The sequence below is a fragment of the Triturus cristatus genome, chromosome 3_2, assembly GCF_964204655.1.
Source record: "Triturus cristatus chromosome 3_2, aTriCri1.1, whole genome shotgun sequence".
Classification (NCBI taxonomy): domain Eukaryota; kingdom Metazoa; phylum Chordata; class Amphibia; order Caudata; family Salamandridae; genus Triturus; species Triturus cristatus.
Window position 1 is genome coordinate 133,423,617 of NC_140584.1, and position 16,952 is coordinate 133,440,568.

At 46.0% G+C, this 16,952-nt stretch overlaps 1 protein-coding gene across 7 annotated transcripts in view; it reads left to right on the top strand.

Annotated features, from left to right (window-relative positions):
- Nucleotides 1-16,952, top strand: part of NCAM1 (neural cell adhesion molecule 1) — a 723,973-nt gene that overhangs the window by 616,610 nt on the left and 90,411 nt on the right. For all 7 annotated transcript variants that reach the window (XM_085647346.1, XM_085647349.1, XM_085647344.1 and 4 more), the window contains one exon: nucleotides 10,979-11,159. In XM_085647346.1, coding sequence (XP_085503472.1) covers nucleotides 10,979-11,159 — 181 coding nt within the window. The remainder of the gene's footprint in view (nucleotides 1-10,978; nucleotides 11,160-16,952) is intronic.

A 16,952-nucleotide genomic window follows, 5' to 3' on the forward strand; every position in this document is an offset into this window, starting at 1 on the left:
CCCTTCTGGGGCTACGGTAGGGGCTCCCATTTACATCCTCAACACTGACCCTATCCCCAGCGCCATCAGGCGTCTCAGCCTTTTCATGGCAATGGACACAGAGCTGAAAAAGGACGCAGCACCCAAAGTCAGCGCAATGCCCAGTCCCTTGCCCCGGATGCTGCAGCCTTAAAACCTCTGTGCAGCACACATTCCCTGCTGACGACAGGGCCAGGCACAACCTGCCCCAGTGGCAAGCGATAACCTCCAATAAGAGGGTGCTCCTAATCATCAAGCTGGGTTATACCCTACCATTCCTGACAACCCTCCTGCTTCAGATCAGCTGACAGAGGAACATCTAATTTGCTACACCAAGAAGTGCAGGCTTTTTTTGGCCAGAGGAGTCTTCGAAAGTGGGCCTGTACCAGAAGTAGGATGTGGTGGTGCCAAAAAAGGGTGGAGGCCTGCAGCCATGGATCCCGAAGCTAGATGGTAGCGTTGGACATCCAGCACATGTATTTCAGTATTTGCATCCTGAAGGCCCACAGGCGTTACCTTTAGTTCACGGTGGGCCAGGAGCATTTTCAATTTTCTGAGCTCCATTTCGGCCTCACCAGTGCCCCTCGGGTGTTCACAAAAGTGAAGGCTGGGTTTTCTGTGCATCTTCTGAGGTTAGGGGCTCCAGTCTTCCCCCTACCGCAGCAGCTGGCTGCTGATGGCAGGCTTGCCACAGGCAGTCAGCACCCAATTGCAGACTACAGCGAACCGCCTGCATTCACTGGGGTTTACTATCAATGTGCCGAAGTTATACTTCACTCCTCAGGCGCTCCCCTTCATCGGAGCCATTCTGACCACAGCGCAGTTCCACGCCTATCCTCCAGAGCATTTGGGCTATAATCCCAGAGTTTCAGCTTAGGTCCTGGATTTTGATAAAACAGACTCTGAGTCTACTGGGTCTGATGGCCTCCTGCATCCTGTTAGTGAAGCATGCCAGATGGCATATGCAGGTTTTGTAGTGAGATTTTAAGTCCCATTGTGCACAGCACCAGGGTAATCTCTCTGACTTAGTCCAGATCTCCGAGGAGCTGCAAAAGATCTGCAGGGCTGGTTACTGAACTTTGATTAGGTCAACAGCAGTCCTCTCTTCCTTCCCCTCCTGCAGCTGACAGTGGTGACTAATGCCTTGCTTTTGGGATGGGGTGATCACCAGGGAGAGGTGGAGATTATAGGGTCTCCGGTGGACCCGGCTCCACATCAACCTGTTAGAGCTTCCAGTTGGAATTCAACGCCTTCTTGCCATCCTTCAAAGTGTTACAAAAGGAGGTGGTGATGGATTCAGAAACTCTGTCCATCACCACCCCCTTTTTCCCAAATCGATTTTATCCACACTTAGTGTGGGAGGGTATGCTCAGACGTGAGTCCCTTGCTCATTGCACCATCAGGATTCAGGCAAGCCGGGCCGACGAAGGCTGTGATGCCAGAAACCGGTCCCCGGAAGCTTGTTTCCTTCCCAGTATAAGAATTGGCTTGGTAGTTTGCTTTGCCCTGTTCCCATCATGCACTGGGACGGGTACAGACTAATTTGCATGTAGCCAGGTTCCGAGCTGGGATGGTGCAGTGAGCTAAAAAACGGTGATGGATTAAAACCATGATCTCTTGACTTGGTAAGAGTATTCTGCATCATTCAGAAACTCTGTCCATCACCACCCCCTTTTTCCCAAATCGATTTTATCCACACTTAGTGTGGGAGGGTATGCTCAGACGTGAGTCCCTTGCTCATTGCACCATCAGGATTCAGGCAAGCCGGGCCGACGAAGGCTGTGATGCCAGAAACCGGTCCCCGGAAGCTTGTTTCCTTCCCAGTATAAGAATTGGCTTGGTAGTTTGCTTTGCCCTGTTCCCATCATGCACTGGGACGGGTACAGACTAATTTGCATGTAGCCAGGTTCCGAGCTGGGATGGTGCAGTGAGCTAAAAAACGGTGATGGATTAAAACCATGATCTCTTGACTTGGTAAGAGTATTCTGCATCATTCAGAAACTCTGTCCATCACCACCCCCTTTTTCCCAAATCGATTTTATCCACACTTAGTGTGGGAGGGTATGCTCAGACGTGAGTCCCTTGCTCATTGCACCATCAGGATTCAGGCAAGCCGGGCCGACGAAGGCTGTGATGCCAGAAACCGGTCCCCGGAAGCTTGTTTCCTTCCCAGTATAAGAATTGGCTTGGTAGTTTGCTTTGCCCTGTTCCCATCATGCACTGGGACGGGTACAGACTAATTTGCATGTAGCCAGGTTCCGAGCTGGGATGGTGCAGTGAGCTAAAAAACGGTGATGGATTAAAACCATGATCTCTTGACTTGGTAAGAGTATTCTGCATCATTCAGAAACTCTGTCCATCACCACCCCCTTTTTCCCAAATCGATTTTATCCACACTTAGTGTGGGAGAGTATGCTCAGACGTGAGTCCCTTGCTCATTGCACCATCAGGATTCAGGCAAGCCGGGCCGACGAAGGCTGTGATGCCAGAAACCGGTCCCCGGAAGCTTGTTTCCTTCCCAGTATAAGAATTGGCTTGGTAGTTTGCTTTGCCCTGTTCCCATCATGCACTGGGACGGGTACAGACTAATTTGCATGTAGCCAGGTTCCGAGCTGGGATGGTGCAGTGAGCTAAAAAACGGTGATGGATTAAAACCATGATCTCTTGACTTGGTAAGAGTATTCTGCATCATTCAGAAACTCTGTCCATCACCACCCCCTTTTTCCCAAATCGATTTTATCCACACTTAGTGTGGGAGGGTATGCTCAGACGTGAGTCCCTTGCTCATTGCACCATCAGGATTCAGGCAAGCCGGGCCGACGAAGGCTGTGATGCCAGAAACCGGTCCCCGGAAGCTTGTTTCCTTCCCAGTATAAGAATTGGCTTGGTAGTTTGCTTTGCCCTGTTCCCATCATGCACTGGGACGGGTACAGACTAATTTGCATGTAGCCAGGTTCCGAGCTGGGATGGTGCAGTGAGCTAAAAAACGGTGATGGATTAAAACCATGATCTCTTGACTTGGTAAGAGTATTCTGCATCATTCAGAAACTCTGTCCATCACCACCCCCTTTTTCCCAAATCCTTCAAAGTGTGGCTGGTTCAGTTATTCACAGACAACACCCCTGCCATTGAGTACTGCAACCGGGTTGGGGTCTTGCAACCTGTTCCAGAAGGACCTGCACCTCTGGACATGGCTGTAATGTCAGGACATCTGCCTGATTGTACAACACCTGATGGGATCTCTGAGCGCAAGGGCAGACCCACGCAGCCATCGATGCCTTGAGGACCCCGAATGGTGTCTGCATCCAGAGGTGGCACAAGGTATTTTCCTAGAATGAGAAGAACCTTTACTCGATCTGTTTACCACCGCCAAGAACGTGCAGTGTCGGCTACAAGATCTGGGATGGCATTCTGGCATATGTCTGTCGTTGGTACAAGTTTGTGGCTCTGTGCTCTGTACTACAAGTTACTCCAGTTTCTGCCTCTTTCTTGGAGCTGCTGTTGTTTGTGCAGAGCTAGACCCAACATGGCCTTGCTCAGGGCACTGTTAAAGGTTACATTTCTGCCATTTCGTATTTTTTGCTGTTGTTGGGTCAGTCCTCCCTGTTCAAGTCACCGGTCAAGGGCTTACAACATTTGTTCCTGCCTACCCCTTTCGTTGGAATCTTAATTTAGTTTTGACCTACCTCATGTTTTTGCCATTTGAACCCCTACTCAGCTATCCTCTAAGACCTCTGACTATTAATATAGTCTTCTTAGTGGCCATAACATCTGCCTGGAGTATCAGCAAGCATCTGAAAGAGACACGTTAGTGATAGATTCCTTACCTTAGAATATCCCCAGGCGTCAGACTGGATCCGGAAAGTTTTGCTAGCAGTACCCCTGCGCGTCAGTAGGTGGCGTCGTGCGGCTCCGCGTCCGTTGCTGGCGTCGTAAGCGCCGAGATGACATCACAGAGACTACTTAGGCGCCACCCATGCGCGCTGACGTCAGTTCTTTCTTTTTCCGCGCCAGAAAGCGCAGATCCGTTTAGAGCACGTACCTTAGTCACTTTTTAACTACCCTTTTTGAGACTTTTGTCTCCTGTACAATTTTGGTTTCCTTGGTGCACGTAGGGATGCCTGGATTTAAGTCTTATGGGGCCTGCCGTCGCATTATGTTGGTGGTGGACCCCCACGGTGTCTGCCTCTACTGCCTGGAGACCGACCGCGACTCACGGTCCTGTCCAGACTGTTGGGCCATGGTCCCGAAGGCCTTGAGGGAGCGGCACCAAAAGCTGCTGGAGGTCCGGCACTTGTCCCAGCGCTGTTCCCGGTCTAGGGGCCGTTCCAGGGAACGCTCGCGGGCCACAATCATCGCTTCTCGGGCTCCAAGTCTTCACACTCGGATTCGGGTAAGAGACGACACAAAAAGAAGCCGAAGAAGCGTGTCCGCTCTCCGACGTCTCCCCGTCGGTCCTCGGATGCAGATGAGGGGGACAGGGGCTTTGCCCCCGCGGCTCCTTCGGAGCTAGAGATTCCCGCGGCATACCCACCTTACCCGGGTCCGTCGGCGACTCCCGCACAGGTGCAAGAATTTCTTGCTACCATGGACCGCCTTTTTAGGCCTCGGACTCCCGCGGACGTGCCCTCGGGCCCCGCGGTCCCATGTCAGGATCCTGTTGTGGTGCCGCCGGCGGATCCAGCTTCGGCGCCACAGGATCCTGCGCCACAAGGTCCATCGCTGCCGGCCCCAGCGCCACCCTTGGCTCCACAGTGGGTGCCATTTGTCCCGCCCTTGGACCGTTCCAGGACCATTTTGTTCCTACCTGGGATCCGCATTGGGACATGGCACCGGCTCGTCCCCGGCCGGCACTGTTCCCGACGCCGTTTGTTCCTTCTCCGCCTCCTGCCCTGCCACCGCGGTCTGTACCTTGACGTCTCCTCTGACCCGGGGTTTGCCTCTCCCCCGCCTACCATGGAGTAGGGCGCCTCCTACACGATGGTGCTCCGTCGGGCAGCTGAGGTTCTCAACCTTGATCTCCCCACGGTGGCCCTCAAAACTAATCTCACTGAAGTGCTCCAGACAATGTCCACTTCGTCGGAGCCCCTGCTACCATTTAACGACACCCTCACTGACGTCTTGCTGGGCACTTGGTTGCGGCCAACCACAGGGGCCCCTGTGGATAAGAATGTCGCCAGGCGTCATCGCCTGGCACCTGGTGACCCCGCTTTTCGCCTGAGAGCTTGGTCATCCAAGCCTTGACGTCACAGAGTGCCTTTCCCACGGCTCTGCCCGATAAGGACTCTAAGAAGCTGGAGCAGTTTGATAAGCGGTTGTTCTATTCGGCCAGCTTGGGGCTGCGGTCGGTGAACACCGCATGCCTATTGGGTCGCTATTCCCACGCGGTGTGGTATACAGTTTCACAGGTGTTGTCTCAGTGTCCTGAAGATGCCCAAGCTGTGCTGTCCCAAGCTGTTGCCAAGGGTAAGGATGCGGCTAAGTTCGCCATTCTGTGTGGTTTGGACACCGCAGACTCACTAGGTAGAGCGATTTCTACGACTGTGGCGCTTCGCCGCCACTCCTGGGTGAGATCTACCAGGTTCTCGCCAGATGTCCAAAGCTCACTCATGGACATGCCCTTTGATGGCACTCGCCTGTTTGGCGATAAGGCCGACAGTACACTGGAGCGTTTTAAGGACTCGTGGACCACGGCCAAGTCCTTAGGTCTCTCCACGAAACCCCGGCCACTCCTGGGTTTCGTTCCTTTCGTGGCCACGGAAGGGGCGCCCACGCACGTTCTTTCAGCAAGCCTGTGCAGAACCAGCCTCAGCGCGGACGCGGTTTCCGCAGGGGCGGGTCTGGGAATCAGCGGGGGGTCAGTCCACCTCCGCCCCTGTTGCTTCTGCCTCCAAACCTTCCTAATCCATGCTTGGCAGGGTCTGCCATCATCTCTCCCACTGGCACGCTATCACATCGGACAAGTGGGTGTTGCAGATCATCCGCAAGGGTTACACCCTTCCCTTTCAGTCCACCCCTCCAGCCATGCCGCCTCAGTTCCACCGCCTGTGGGGGGAACACTTGACACTTCTCCGGCAAGAAGTCACAGCTTTCTTGGCCAAGGGGGCCGTCAAGTGTGTTCCTGGGCCAGAAGTAGGGAGTGGTTGTTATTCCCACTACTTTCTGGTCCCCAAGAAGGACAAGGGGGGCTTGCACACTCACACCCAGTCAACAGATCTGGGTATGATCCAGGAAAGGCATGGTTTGGCAGTTCGAGCTGGACTGTTCGCATGAGGCACAGGGTCAGACTGATTTGCATATGGCCATGTCTGAACTGGGGTTGCAGAGTGGGCTAAAGAACGGTGATGGATCAAACCCGTATCTGTTGACTGGGTGTGAGTGTTTGATTGGTTCTGATGCTCCGTCCATCACCACCCCCTTTTGTACCGCTTTGTTCGCCATAAGTTGGCAGGGTATGCTCAGACGTGAGTCCCTTGCTCACTTTGCCACTGGATTCAAGCAAGCCTGGCTGAAGACGGCTGAAATGCCAGAAACCGGTCCTAGGAAGCTTGTTTCTGGTCCAGGGAAGGCATGGTTTGGCAGTTCGGGCTGGACTGTTCCCATGAGGCACAGGGTCAGACTGATTTGCATATGGTCATGTCTGAACTGGGGTGGCAGAGTGGGCTAAAGAACGGTGATGGATCAAACCCGTATCTGTTGACTGGGTGTGAGTGTTTGATTGGTTCTGATGCTCCGTCCATCACCACCCCCTTTTGTACCTCTTTGTTCGCCATAAGTTGGCAGGGTATGCTCAGACGTGAGTCCCTTGCTCACTTTGCCACTGGATTCAAGCAAGCCTGGCTGAAGACGGCTGAAATGCCAGAAACCGGTCCTAGGAAGCTTGTTTCTGGTCCAGGGAAGGCATGGTTTGGCAGTTCGGGCTGGACTGTTCCCATGAGGCACAGGGTCAGACTGATTTGCATATGGCCATGTCTGAACTGGGGTGGCAGAGTGGGCTAAAGAACGGTGATGGATCAAACCCGTATCTGTTGACTGGGTGTGAGTGTTTGATTGGTTCTGATGCTCCGTCCATCACCACCCCCTTTACTACCGCCTCGTTCTACCTGCAGCGCACACGCCAGTTTCGGGTGGATGACCAGCACTTTGTTGGCTACGTGGGCGCCAAAAAAGGTCAGGCTGTGCGCAAACGGACCATCTCTCGGTGGGTCGTTCTCTGCATCAAAGCCTGTTATTCACTGGCTAAGAAGGAGCCTGCGTGCCCATTCTACCAGGTCGACAGCAGCCACTACTGCCTTGGCATGCGGCGTCCCCTTGCAGGACATTTGTCAGGCAGCTATGTGGGCTCGCTGCACACGTTTACCAAGCATTACTGCCTTGACAGTCAGGCCCGGAGAGACGGCTTCTTTGGCCGTTCTGTTCTCCGTGACTTTCTGGTGTAATCTATTCGCAGACCCACCACCGGGATTGGTATTGCTGGGGTATCTATTCTAAGGTAAGGAATCTATCACTAACGTGTCTCTTTGAGATGCACAAGTTACTACTTGTGTAACGATATATCTGTAAGAGACATTAGTTTGTGATAGATTCCTTACCACCCCATCCATCTTCCCCGTTCTGCGAACTGATTTCTAGGGTTAAGGTCATCCCTTTCAGGGCCCTAGTTTCTTGGCACCAGTGGTCAGTTTCTTGCATGGCTCTGCGTTCCTGGCGCGGAAAGTCGTGTACAGAACTGATGTCAGCGAGCTTGGGTGGCGCCTAAGTAGTCTCCGTGACGTCATCTCGGCGCTTACGACGCCAGCGACGGACGCGGAGCCGCACAACGCCACCCCTACTGACGCGCAGGGGTACTGCTAGCAAAACTTTCCGGATCCAGTCTGGGGATATTCTAAGGTAAGGATTCTATCACTAACTAATGTCTCTTACAGATATATCATTACACAAGTAGTAACTTGTGCTTTAAGATAACCCTCCGTACCCCAGCTTTTATCCAAAGAAATTGGTTCTTGGACTAGTGCATCCTTTCTCCTGAAAGTGGTGACTACAGCCTTGTCAACTAGAACATCACAGTGCCGACATTTTCGCTCTATCTCATCCTTCCAAGGAGGAGGAGAAACTCCAATATATGGATCCAAAAAGAGCATTGTCCTTTTACATTGATCTCCTAAAAGAACACCGGGTGGACCGTCAGCCTCTGATTGGATTTGTTGGAGCCAAAAAAGGCTGCGGTGCAGAAACAGATGGATTGTATTTTGCATTAAGATCTGCTACGCACTAACTGAGAAGCAGCTTTCTGAAAACACTATTGTCCAGACAGTGAGGCCCGTGGAGACAAGCATTTTGCCAGTTCAGTCCTCCAGGATCTCCTAGTTTGAGCCAGTTCATAGACCCACCTCTGGAAGACTATTGATTTTGTATCTTTTCTAAGGTGAGGAATCTGCAATTAGAAGTCTCTATTAGAACAAGTTATTTAACTATAGTTTTTCTGTTTGAAACTGTATCCAAACGTAGATTCCTCACCGACGGTGCCATCCTTCCCCCTCTGTTAACTTGACTCTTCACTTGAAGATCCCACTACATCCTGCACACTTGTAGGAAACATCTTTCTGTTGTGGCTCATTTTGGTGTAGAAAAAGTTACAAATGAAACTGCTGTCAGAGCACCTGGACCGCGCCTATGTAGGCACTGTGCACATCTCATCTGGGATAGACGAGGTCGATGCAGAGTCAACAACACCACCTATCCTTGCGCAGAGATACTGCCCAGTATTTTCTGGATCCTGTCTGGAGAATATTCTAAGGTCAGCAATCTGCGGTTAGAGTTTCTACCAGAAAAAGTGTTGCCGAAGGTAAGTAACTTTTTCATCGGCTCCCTTGTAGCTAGCTAACAGGCTCTCTTCATGTTAGCTGACAGGAGAGCTACAACGTCTGAATTAAAGACTACTTTCAGACCCCTCAATAAAGCTTAATCCAGAGGGAGCTACGCTCTTACATCTATGGATTTGGTGCTTGGGGATTATTTTCATCTTAATTCGAGACTCCCATCCTCGTTTAACCGGAAAAGTACTTATAACAGACCTCTTTTAGGGAGATTTACTTAGACTGCACCTAGAGACCCATCTGTTTGGTAGTGAGCACAATATAAATGCAATACGTAATTCATTCAGACACAAATGAAGTAGCCTGCTGTGGCAGATGCCTTTCATTTGAAAGTCTGCACCAAATTAGAAATGAATCGGCTCTTGTCCGTTAGAGACTATTTACCTGCTCATTCTTCATGCTGGTTTGTTCTGCTATTATGGCTGCCTTTGACACAACCATCTTCTCGATCTTAATACATTTAAATGCTGCGACTGTGGGTGCCGAAATGACTGTGATGTGTTTTACCTAATCTGACAGAAATAAAGAGTCATTTGGACATCACGTGTTCATCCACATGACTCCAATGGGCACACCTCAAGCTCCAACGATCAAGAGTCTGGTATTACATTCAAATGGAGGATCTTAATAATTATGTGGCTAAAATACTGGCCTCTCAGTGATTCGCAAATAATTAAGATGTTTGGATAGTTTCCCAGATTTCTTTGAAAATAAAAATAAAAAAACATGCTGCTGTTGACGATCGTTAAGGTTAGTCAAGACTACCCTAAGATATTTCCATATCTGCTTCTTTGCCAGTGTATCTTATCTCTGTCTTCGAATAAAATATCGTCTTCTGGAATCCTCTCAGCCAGTTCACCGTCAACCAGAGATTTTTCAAATAAGACTGTGCAGTTTGTGCTTGACTATCCATAATCACAAGGAAGTCCAAAGTTCTAAAATGTGTTCTTAGTGGTGACTGTCTTGTCTCTGTCTTAGAAACTCTCTTATAGAATTTCCTGTCATCATCACTAAACTCCTTTCACAAATGTATGTGAAAACCTTTCTATTGCTGTCGTGCCAGTCCGTTTTTACAAAGCGCTTTCACACATATTTAAATACATTTTTTCTGTTTACCACCCCAAATCCACCATCTTGGTACGAGAGAAAACATATTATTCCGTATGTGATGCATGCACGCAGATACTTTATTACGCTACGCTAGGCTGTCATTCGTGTATCCGTACATTTGTGCGGACACATCAGCATGCTTTTTTTTTAATTCATAAAGGCTGTATCTATTGCTTTGCCAAATACTTTGCCACTGCTTCTCCGGTCTGTGGGCTTGGGATGGACATAATCTATGTGTTGAATGAATTTACAGATCTAGAATAATCACTTGTCTTGCAGTTTTCCCCTATATCTAAGGAAGTGGTGAACCTTTGGGATGTGTTTGTGACAGGAGCCATATTAGAAGCACTGGTGTTTCTGTTTGATTGAAGCATGAATTGCTCCATCCCATCCTGACAATTGCTTTTGAACGTGTACACTTTATACAGGCATACTGTAACAATATATTTAAATATGTGTTAAATTGTTGTTTCTTCTGGAAGAAAACAACTGGCAGAACTTTGAACTGTAATTATAATAGTTGAAATATATACACCTATTTCAATAGTAAATGAAAAAAACACATAATTTTGTATATTCTACTTTTAATTGTGAATCTAATAATGTTGGTTGGCAGCATCAACAAGTTGTCAGTCAGTGAACACTTAGGGTCTGATTCACAAAGTTATCTCACACTTTTGTGAAAGTTTACGATTGTTTGCTATTCACAAAGTATTTACTGGTAGTATCTTTACGATTCTGGAGTCATTTTTCTGTGCGGAGATTCTACACTTGTAAAGATATTACTCGTAAGTATAAGTTTACCTTTGTGAATCAGGCCAGCAGTTCGTTGCCACTGTGTCATATGTTGTGTGCTTGAATGTATACAGTATTCTGCCTTTCCGTGAATAGTACAGTATTTGTTTGCATGGCATTGTTAGTCTTACGGTATTTGTTTGCATGGCATTGTTACTCTTTATTCGCTTCCCTCCTAGAAAAATGCCCTTGAATGGTCACCAGAGGCTAAAGTTCCATCAGTCAGCAACCACTTCATGCTCAAATCTCTTGCATGGAACGCAGAGTATGAGGTATCAGTGATAGCAGAGAACCTGCAAGGGAAATCCAAGCCAGCTCGCTTCATCTTCAAGACCCTCTTTGAGCCGACTGCCATCCCAGGTAGGTAGCTTAGAGCTTTTTTAATCTCTGGTCTGCTTCTAACTGAATGCAACAGTGCTGCACCCTCCTTAACGTGCCTGAGAACACCCCAACTACTTGCTTGCTTGAACCCATTGCCATAATGAGTTTCCCCATCTGGTGCTTAGTTTGCTCTGGTTGCAAGGCGCATCAAGTGGGCTGTTCAGCTGGTCGCAAACACATCACGGCATAACACATGATCCACATCGCCTAGTTCAAAGTTTGGGTTGTATTCATGGCTGTGATATCACAAACATTCTTGGGTCTAGCAGCATGAGACCACACCGAATGATGCCTGATGCATTTCTTTAAAAAAGAAAAAACTTCAGCAAACACTTAACATAGATTTCTTTTTGAAATCATGCACAACGCCGATCTCATATATTTTATTTGTTACAGTGCAATCAAGGGCAAAATGGATTTATTTCCATTACTGAATTGAATGTTATGGGTACCTTTAAGATGATAAGGAGTGAGGTAATTTAAATATCACATAATACTGCTCTATGTCTTTCTTGGAACCATTGTAAATCCTTCAGACGACCTAGAAACAAAGTTAATACACAGTATTAGAAGCAATACTCAAACGTTTCTTCCTGAAATGAGACAGACTGACTACCTTTACTATTTTTTGTGAACGGCATTGTTAAGACATGCCCAATTCACCAACATGTCAAATTTTGTATCTAGAGAGATGTGTGTGTGTGGGGTTAAGGTGAACTTTGCAGACCATCTTAAGACCAGTGGTGGTGCACATGAATCTAAGGGTAATCTAAAACGTTTATTGGAAGGGGTTCCAGAGTTCTTCTTTCAGCTACAGCCATTCTGTATAACTTAACTATTACCAAATTGGAACTCCTTTTCATTTATTAATTATGAAACAATAGAAAAATCTGTCCTTCTACAACTACTGCATCTTCTTTTCATGTATCCTCTTTAATGACTGAAGCAATAGAAAGGAAAACAGTAGCTGTGTACCTACCAGCAAATGATGGCAGGGAATTGTGAGTCAAACAAGAGGATGGAGTTAAAATGAGCAGTTATTAGAATTAGATTCTACTGTGGATTTTGAAACACTGTCATGTTGTTCTTCAGAATAAACCCCTTTCCATCATACAGATTGTCAGTACAATTAGCATAATCCACATTAAAGAATTCTCATTTTGCTTGCCACAGTGTTCAGAATTCTCTCCCTAGAGTTATATCCAGAAGCACTGGTGCTTCTAAGCCATCTTATGTCAAAATAAATGTAGAATCCATTGATACATTTAGCCACAAAACAACTCCCGGCACAAGTTGTATTGGTGATGTGTGTGTCTGGTATTTTTGCTCCCAGTTTGCACGTTGGGTCAAAAATGGGGAATAATGCGATCACTTGGTTTTTATTTCTGTTTTGCAAAACGGTATTGTATCTACAGAACTGGTTTGCTCAGACAGCTACCAGCAGAAGGGACCAGGGTTTATCTGTTCACACAGATAAAGGAATAAGGTCAATTTCAGAGATCTTTTTCTTGGATCTTGCTTTTAGATGAATTCAGAAGTCCTACAGCAAATTGAGTAACATCTACCTTACACATGTAAACACTCAAAAAGGTCTCAGTTATGTGTAATTTATGCAACTATTGCTTAACTTAATTATGAGCAGGGAGTGGGTGCGTTTAAGGAGGTGGACGTATAAGGCATACAAATTGCATAAAAGTGCATTGGGAGCATTCACACAATCTTGAAAAGCATTTGCTGCACCTGATGCTCTTTTTACTTAAACCTAAGTTGACAATTCAGAATTTGCAAGATGTTTTCTGTGAGGAGTGGCATGCATAGAAAAATGTTTCTATTGGATTACAGAATAATTAGAAATATCAATTTTTTTTTTTTTTTTTACTTACCATAGGTATAATTAGGTTATGCATGAGTAAGTAAACCACAGCCTTTTGTGAACATAAGATATTGTCTGCAGATTTTGACGTACATTTTATTAAAAAATATTAAGGAAAAATTATAGTGGGGACAAAATATAGAGGCCTAAATATTGAGAACTAAAATATCAAGAAGGTACATACATATAGGTAAGTATAGATTTACTATTCCCTACTCTGCATCTACATTTCTTGAAGATTGTTAAATCATCATAGTATATAAATGTGAAGTTAATTATAGCCAGCCTATACTTAACTATATATACCAGCTTTCACAGTATTTTGGTTCTTGGTGTTTTGGTTTCTCAATATTTTTTCCTCAATATTTCAGTACAAAACCTGACACACTGCATGTCTTGCTCATGATTTAATTAGGTGCCAATAGAAATGTTTGCTATACAGCAAAAGGTTTTAGCTTCTCTCACACTTGGGCAAAACCTATGACTTGGATAAGTTGCTATTTCTTGGCACTGCCTTTGAGAATTTTGCCTTCTGTTGGTTATTGTTAGTGTGTCTGTCACATTCGTGACGAAGGAAAAACTAAGACGATGAGGCAACAGACACTAATTTATTTCAATACAGATCTGCAACAAGACGTGTCGTGTCAGCACCATCAGCTTCCCAGCAACCGCCACAGAACCCCCAACATTCCAAATTACATACCTGCATTCTAACATCACACGTTCTACCACCTATAAGTAAGAACTGAACACTACATTACTTTTCCCCTTGGGAAACAAATAAATCGCAGCAACAAAAATAATAATATATAAGAACAAACATAAAGACTACATTGTAAAACTGTAAATTCATCACACTGGGGAACGCCAAACAAACTGGCGAACAATATGATGGATCGAGAGTAGATAAGCCATCCTAAAAACGGCAACCATTACAGTGCAACCACTTGAGGAAACAGATCATGAACCAGCGACCTATTTCCTGAACCTAGGGGTAACTTGCCTGGGACGGCTTTTCCTGGGGACAGCTCAATTGGAAATAACCTGCCTATCAGATTTGCACACATTAGATTTGCACCCCCCTTCCCTGATCACGGTGCTCATTCCAAAGGAAGAGGAACCCTCACTATTTTACTTCCAGCCTCATTTGCACAGATCTCATCAGTGGCCTGCTGGCTACCACAGCAAATAATCTTCCTACGTTCCACCAGTTAGAAACATTGATTCTTACCACATTGCCACACGCTTTGTCCACCACAACAGTGTCACTAAACTTCTGTCGTCCCTTCTTGACATAGGCTCTTTTCTTGATATGTACTATATCGCCAACATAAAATTTAACTTCACTCACCAGATTGCGTTCGGCAAACAATTTATTTTGTATACTCGTTGCTTCAGAAACACTCCTCTTGACTTTTGCATCACATTCATCCAAATGAATGCCGCATTTTACACATTTTTCCAACAGCACTGGAGCCTCGGGTCAAAAGGTTTAATGATCTTGGAGCTAGCCAATTGTTTCTTTATCCATTCATAAGATTCCTGGCATGAGGTGTTCCATCTAAAAGACACATTTTTCTTCAGAATTACTCTTAATGGTTTTATTTGCGGTGCATAGTCAGGAATGAACCGGGTACAAAATTCGCACATACCCATAAATGATTTAAGACTAGGCTTAACTATAGGTGGCAATGCATCAATAATTGTATTAACTTGTCTTGGCTTAATTCCTTCACCCAGTACAATGTGACCCAGATATTCAACTCTACTTTTACAAATTTCATATTTTTCAATCTTAAGCGCAACCCCTTTCTCCTGCAAAATGGTCAATAACTGATCAAGGATATTTTCATGTTCCTCCTTATTTGCTGCAAAAATTGACACATTGTCTTGAAATGGAACCAACCCATTTATGTCTCAAAACAATTGGAACATTATCCTTTGGAACACTGGTGTCACGGAGGCTAACCCTAACGGCATCCTGCAGTACTAGATAGTGCCAATCAGATACACAAAAATTGTGTAATGCCTGAAATCAGGTTCCAACACAACCTGGTGATAGACTGAGGCTAAATCTTAATTTGATGTACCATTTTGCATCTGCTAAAATGTCAGAGATTTTTGGAAGTGAGTGTGAGTCGAATCGCCTTGTTAAGGCCACGCAAGTTTATGCAAACCCTTAGCTCGCCACTCCTTTTACATGCTGCTACGAGCAGAGAGCGCCACAAGGACGATTTGATGGGTTCAATGATTCCAATGTCACACAACTTCATCATCTCCTTCTTGAGGTCCTCACTTCCTGAAAAAGGGACACTACATATTTTATGCTTCACTGGTATTAACCCTTCCTTAACTTTAATTTCTGTGGTGAAACCTCTTAATGGCCCCAGCTTGTCAGTGAATGCAGAAAGAAATCTGCCAGTGATCTCGCCCACCAAACATTCTCCAACTACTGGCACTGTTCTATAGTGCCAGGTCTCAAAATCATTTTGAACAGGCCTTGGTGAAACCAACCGAAGATGCTCAACCTTTTGATTGCCAAATTAATTTTATAGAAAATATTCCTATTTTTGAAGACCAGCACAGCTTCAAAATAATCTGATAGCTCGATGCGTCTTCCTTCGCAAGAGACTGGTGCCCGATTTGGGAATTCTAGGGTCCTCCCAGGCCTAAAGTCATCGAAAAAATCTTGGGTTACCATCGTTATTCTGCCTCCTGAATCAACTAACAGTTTTACAGTTATGGTCCCCATAAGTACATCAGCATACGGGTCTACACAATCAGAGGGATTGCCAGTGCACAGTACATCCTCACCGACAACCAAAACCATGTCCTGGAGTTCCTCCTGTAATTTTCCTTACTGACCATTATAATCTTCTTCAACTAAGTTGGCTACCACATTAATCCCCTTATCTGACTGTTTCACCTGGCTCTGGCACACTTTCGCAAAATGGTCCAACTTATTACAATTTCTATAGGTGGTGTTACCTGGCGGGACACTTTTTGCCACTCTTTAAAATAGCTACATTCCCACATCTGAAACAAACATTAGATTGCTTAACCCCTTCCGCCACCCTTTGAAGATCTAACCACGTCTTTAGTATGAAAGCATTCCTTCACTGTACTTTTTCCTTTCTAGCGCACATTTCCCACAGCATCAATCCTTTTCTCCTCCACTTCTGTCCCAGAGATTTGTGACATCATTATACTCTTAGCAGAGCAAAATGTTTCTTCAAGGTTTGGTTGTGTCTTGGTCATGATTCAGTTATGTGCAATAGAAATGGTTGTGATTTAGCAAAAGTTTTTAGCTTCTCTCACAAGTGGGCAAAACCGATGACTTGGGTTAGTTGCAATTTCTTGGTACTGCCTTTGAGAATTGTGCCTTCAGTTGGTTATTGTTAGTTTGCCCCCCTTGACAATTTTTACCACAGTCACGGAGGTAAATCAATGTGTAGGCAGCGAATATGGAAATTGAATTTCATACAGATGGAATGTGTCATTCATTCCTACAATGGTAAAGCCTAATTCCAGTAAGAAACACCTGTGCCCGCTCAAATCTACTCTTCATGCCTCCTTACTTTCAGCTAAGACCCTGTTTAGGAAAGGACATATGTGTGGCCTTTATAGGTTTGGCGGAAATGTAGAACGTACCATTATGGGGTGCTTATGCATAGTGCATCATTGCTTTCTTGCATAAGAAACGCACCAGTCTCAAGGTATTTTGCAGAGAGCCAGCACAAGTAGTAGGGAGCTGTGTAAACCTGAGCAGTCACTTGCAGCATTCCTCTGAATATAGTAATAATATATAGCAAAGGTAATTCAATCACTGCAAAGGATAACACCTGCATTTAGAGTGTTTAGTGAAAAGATGAGGAGCACCTAACGGTAGCATGGTTAAT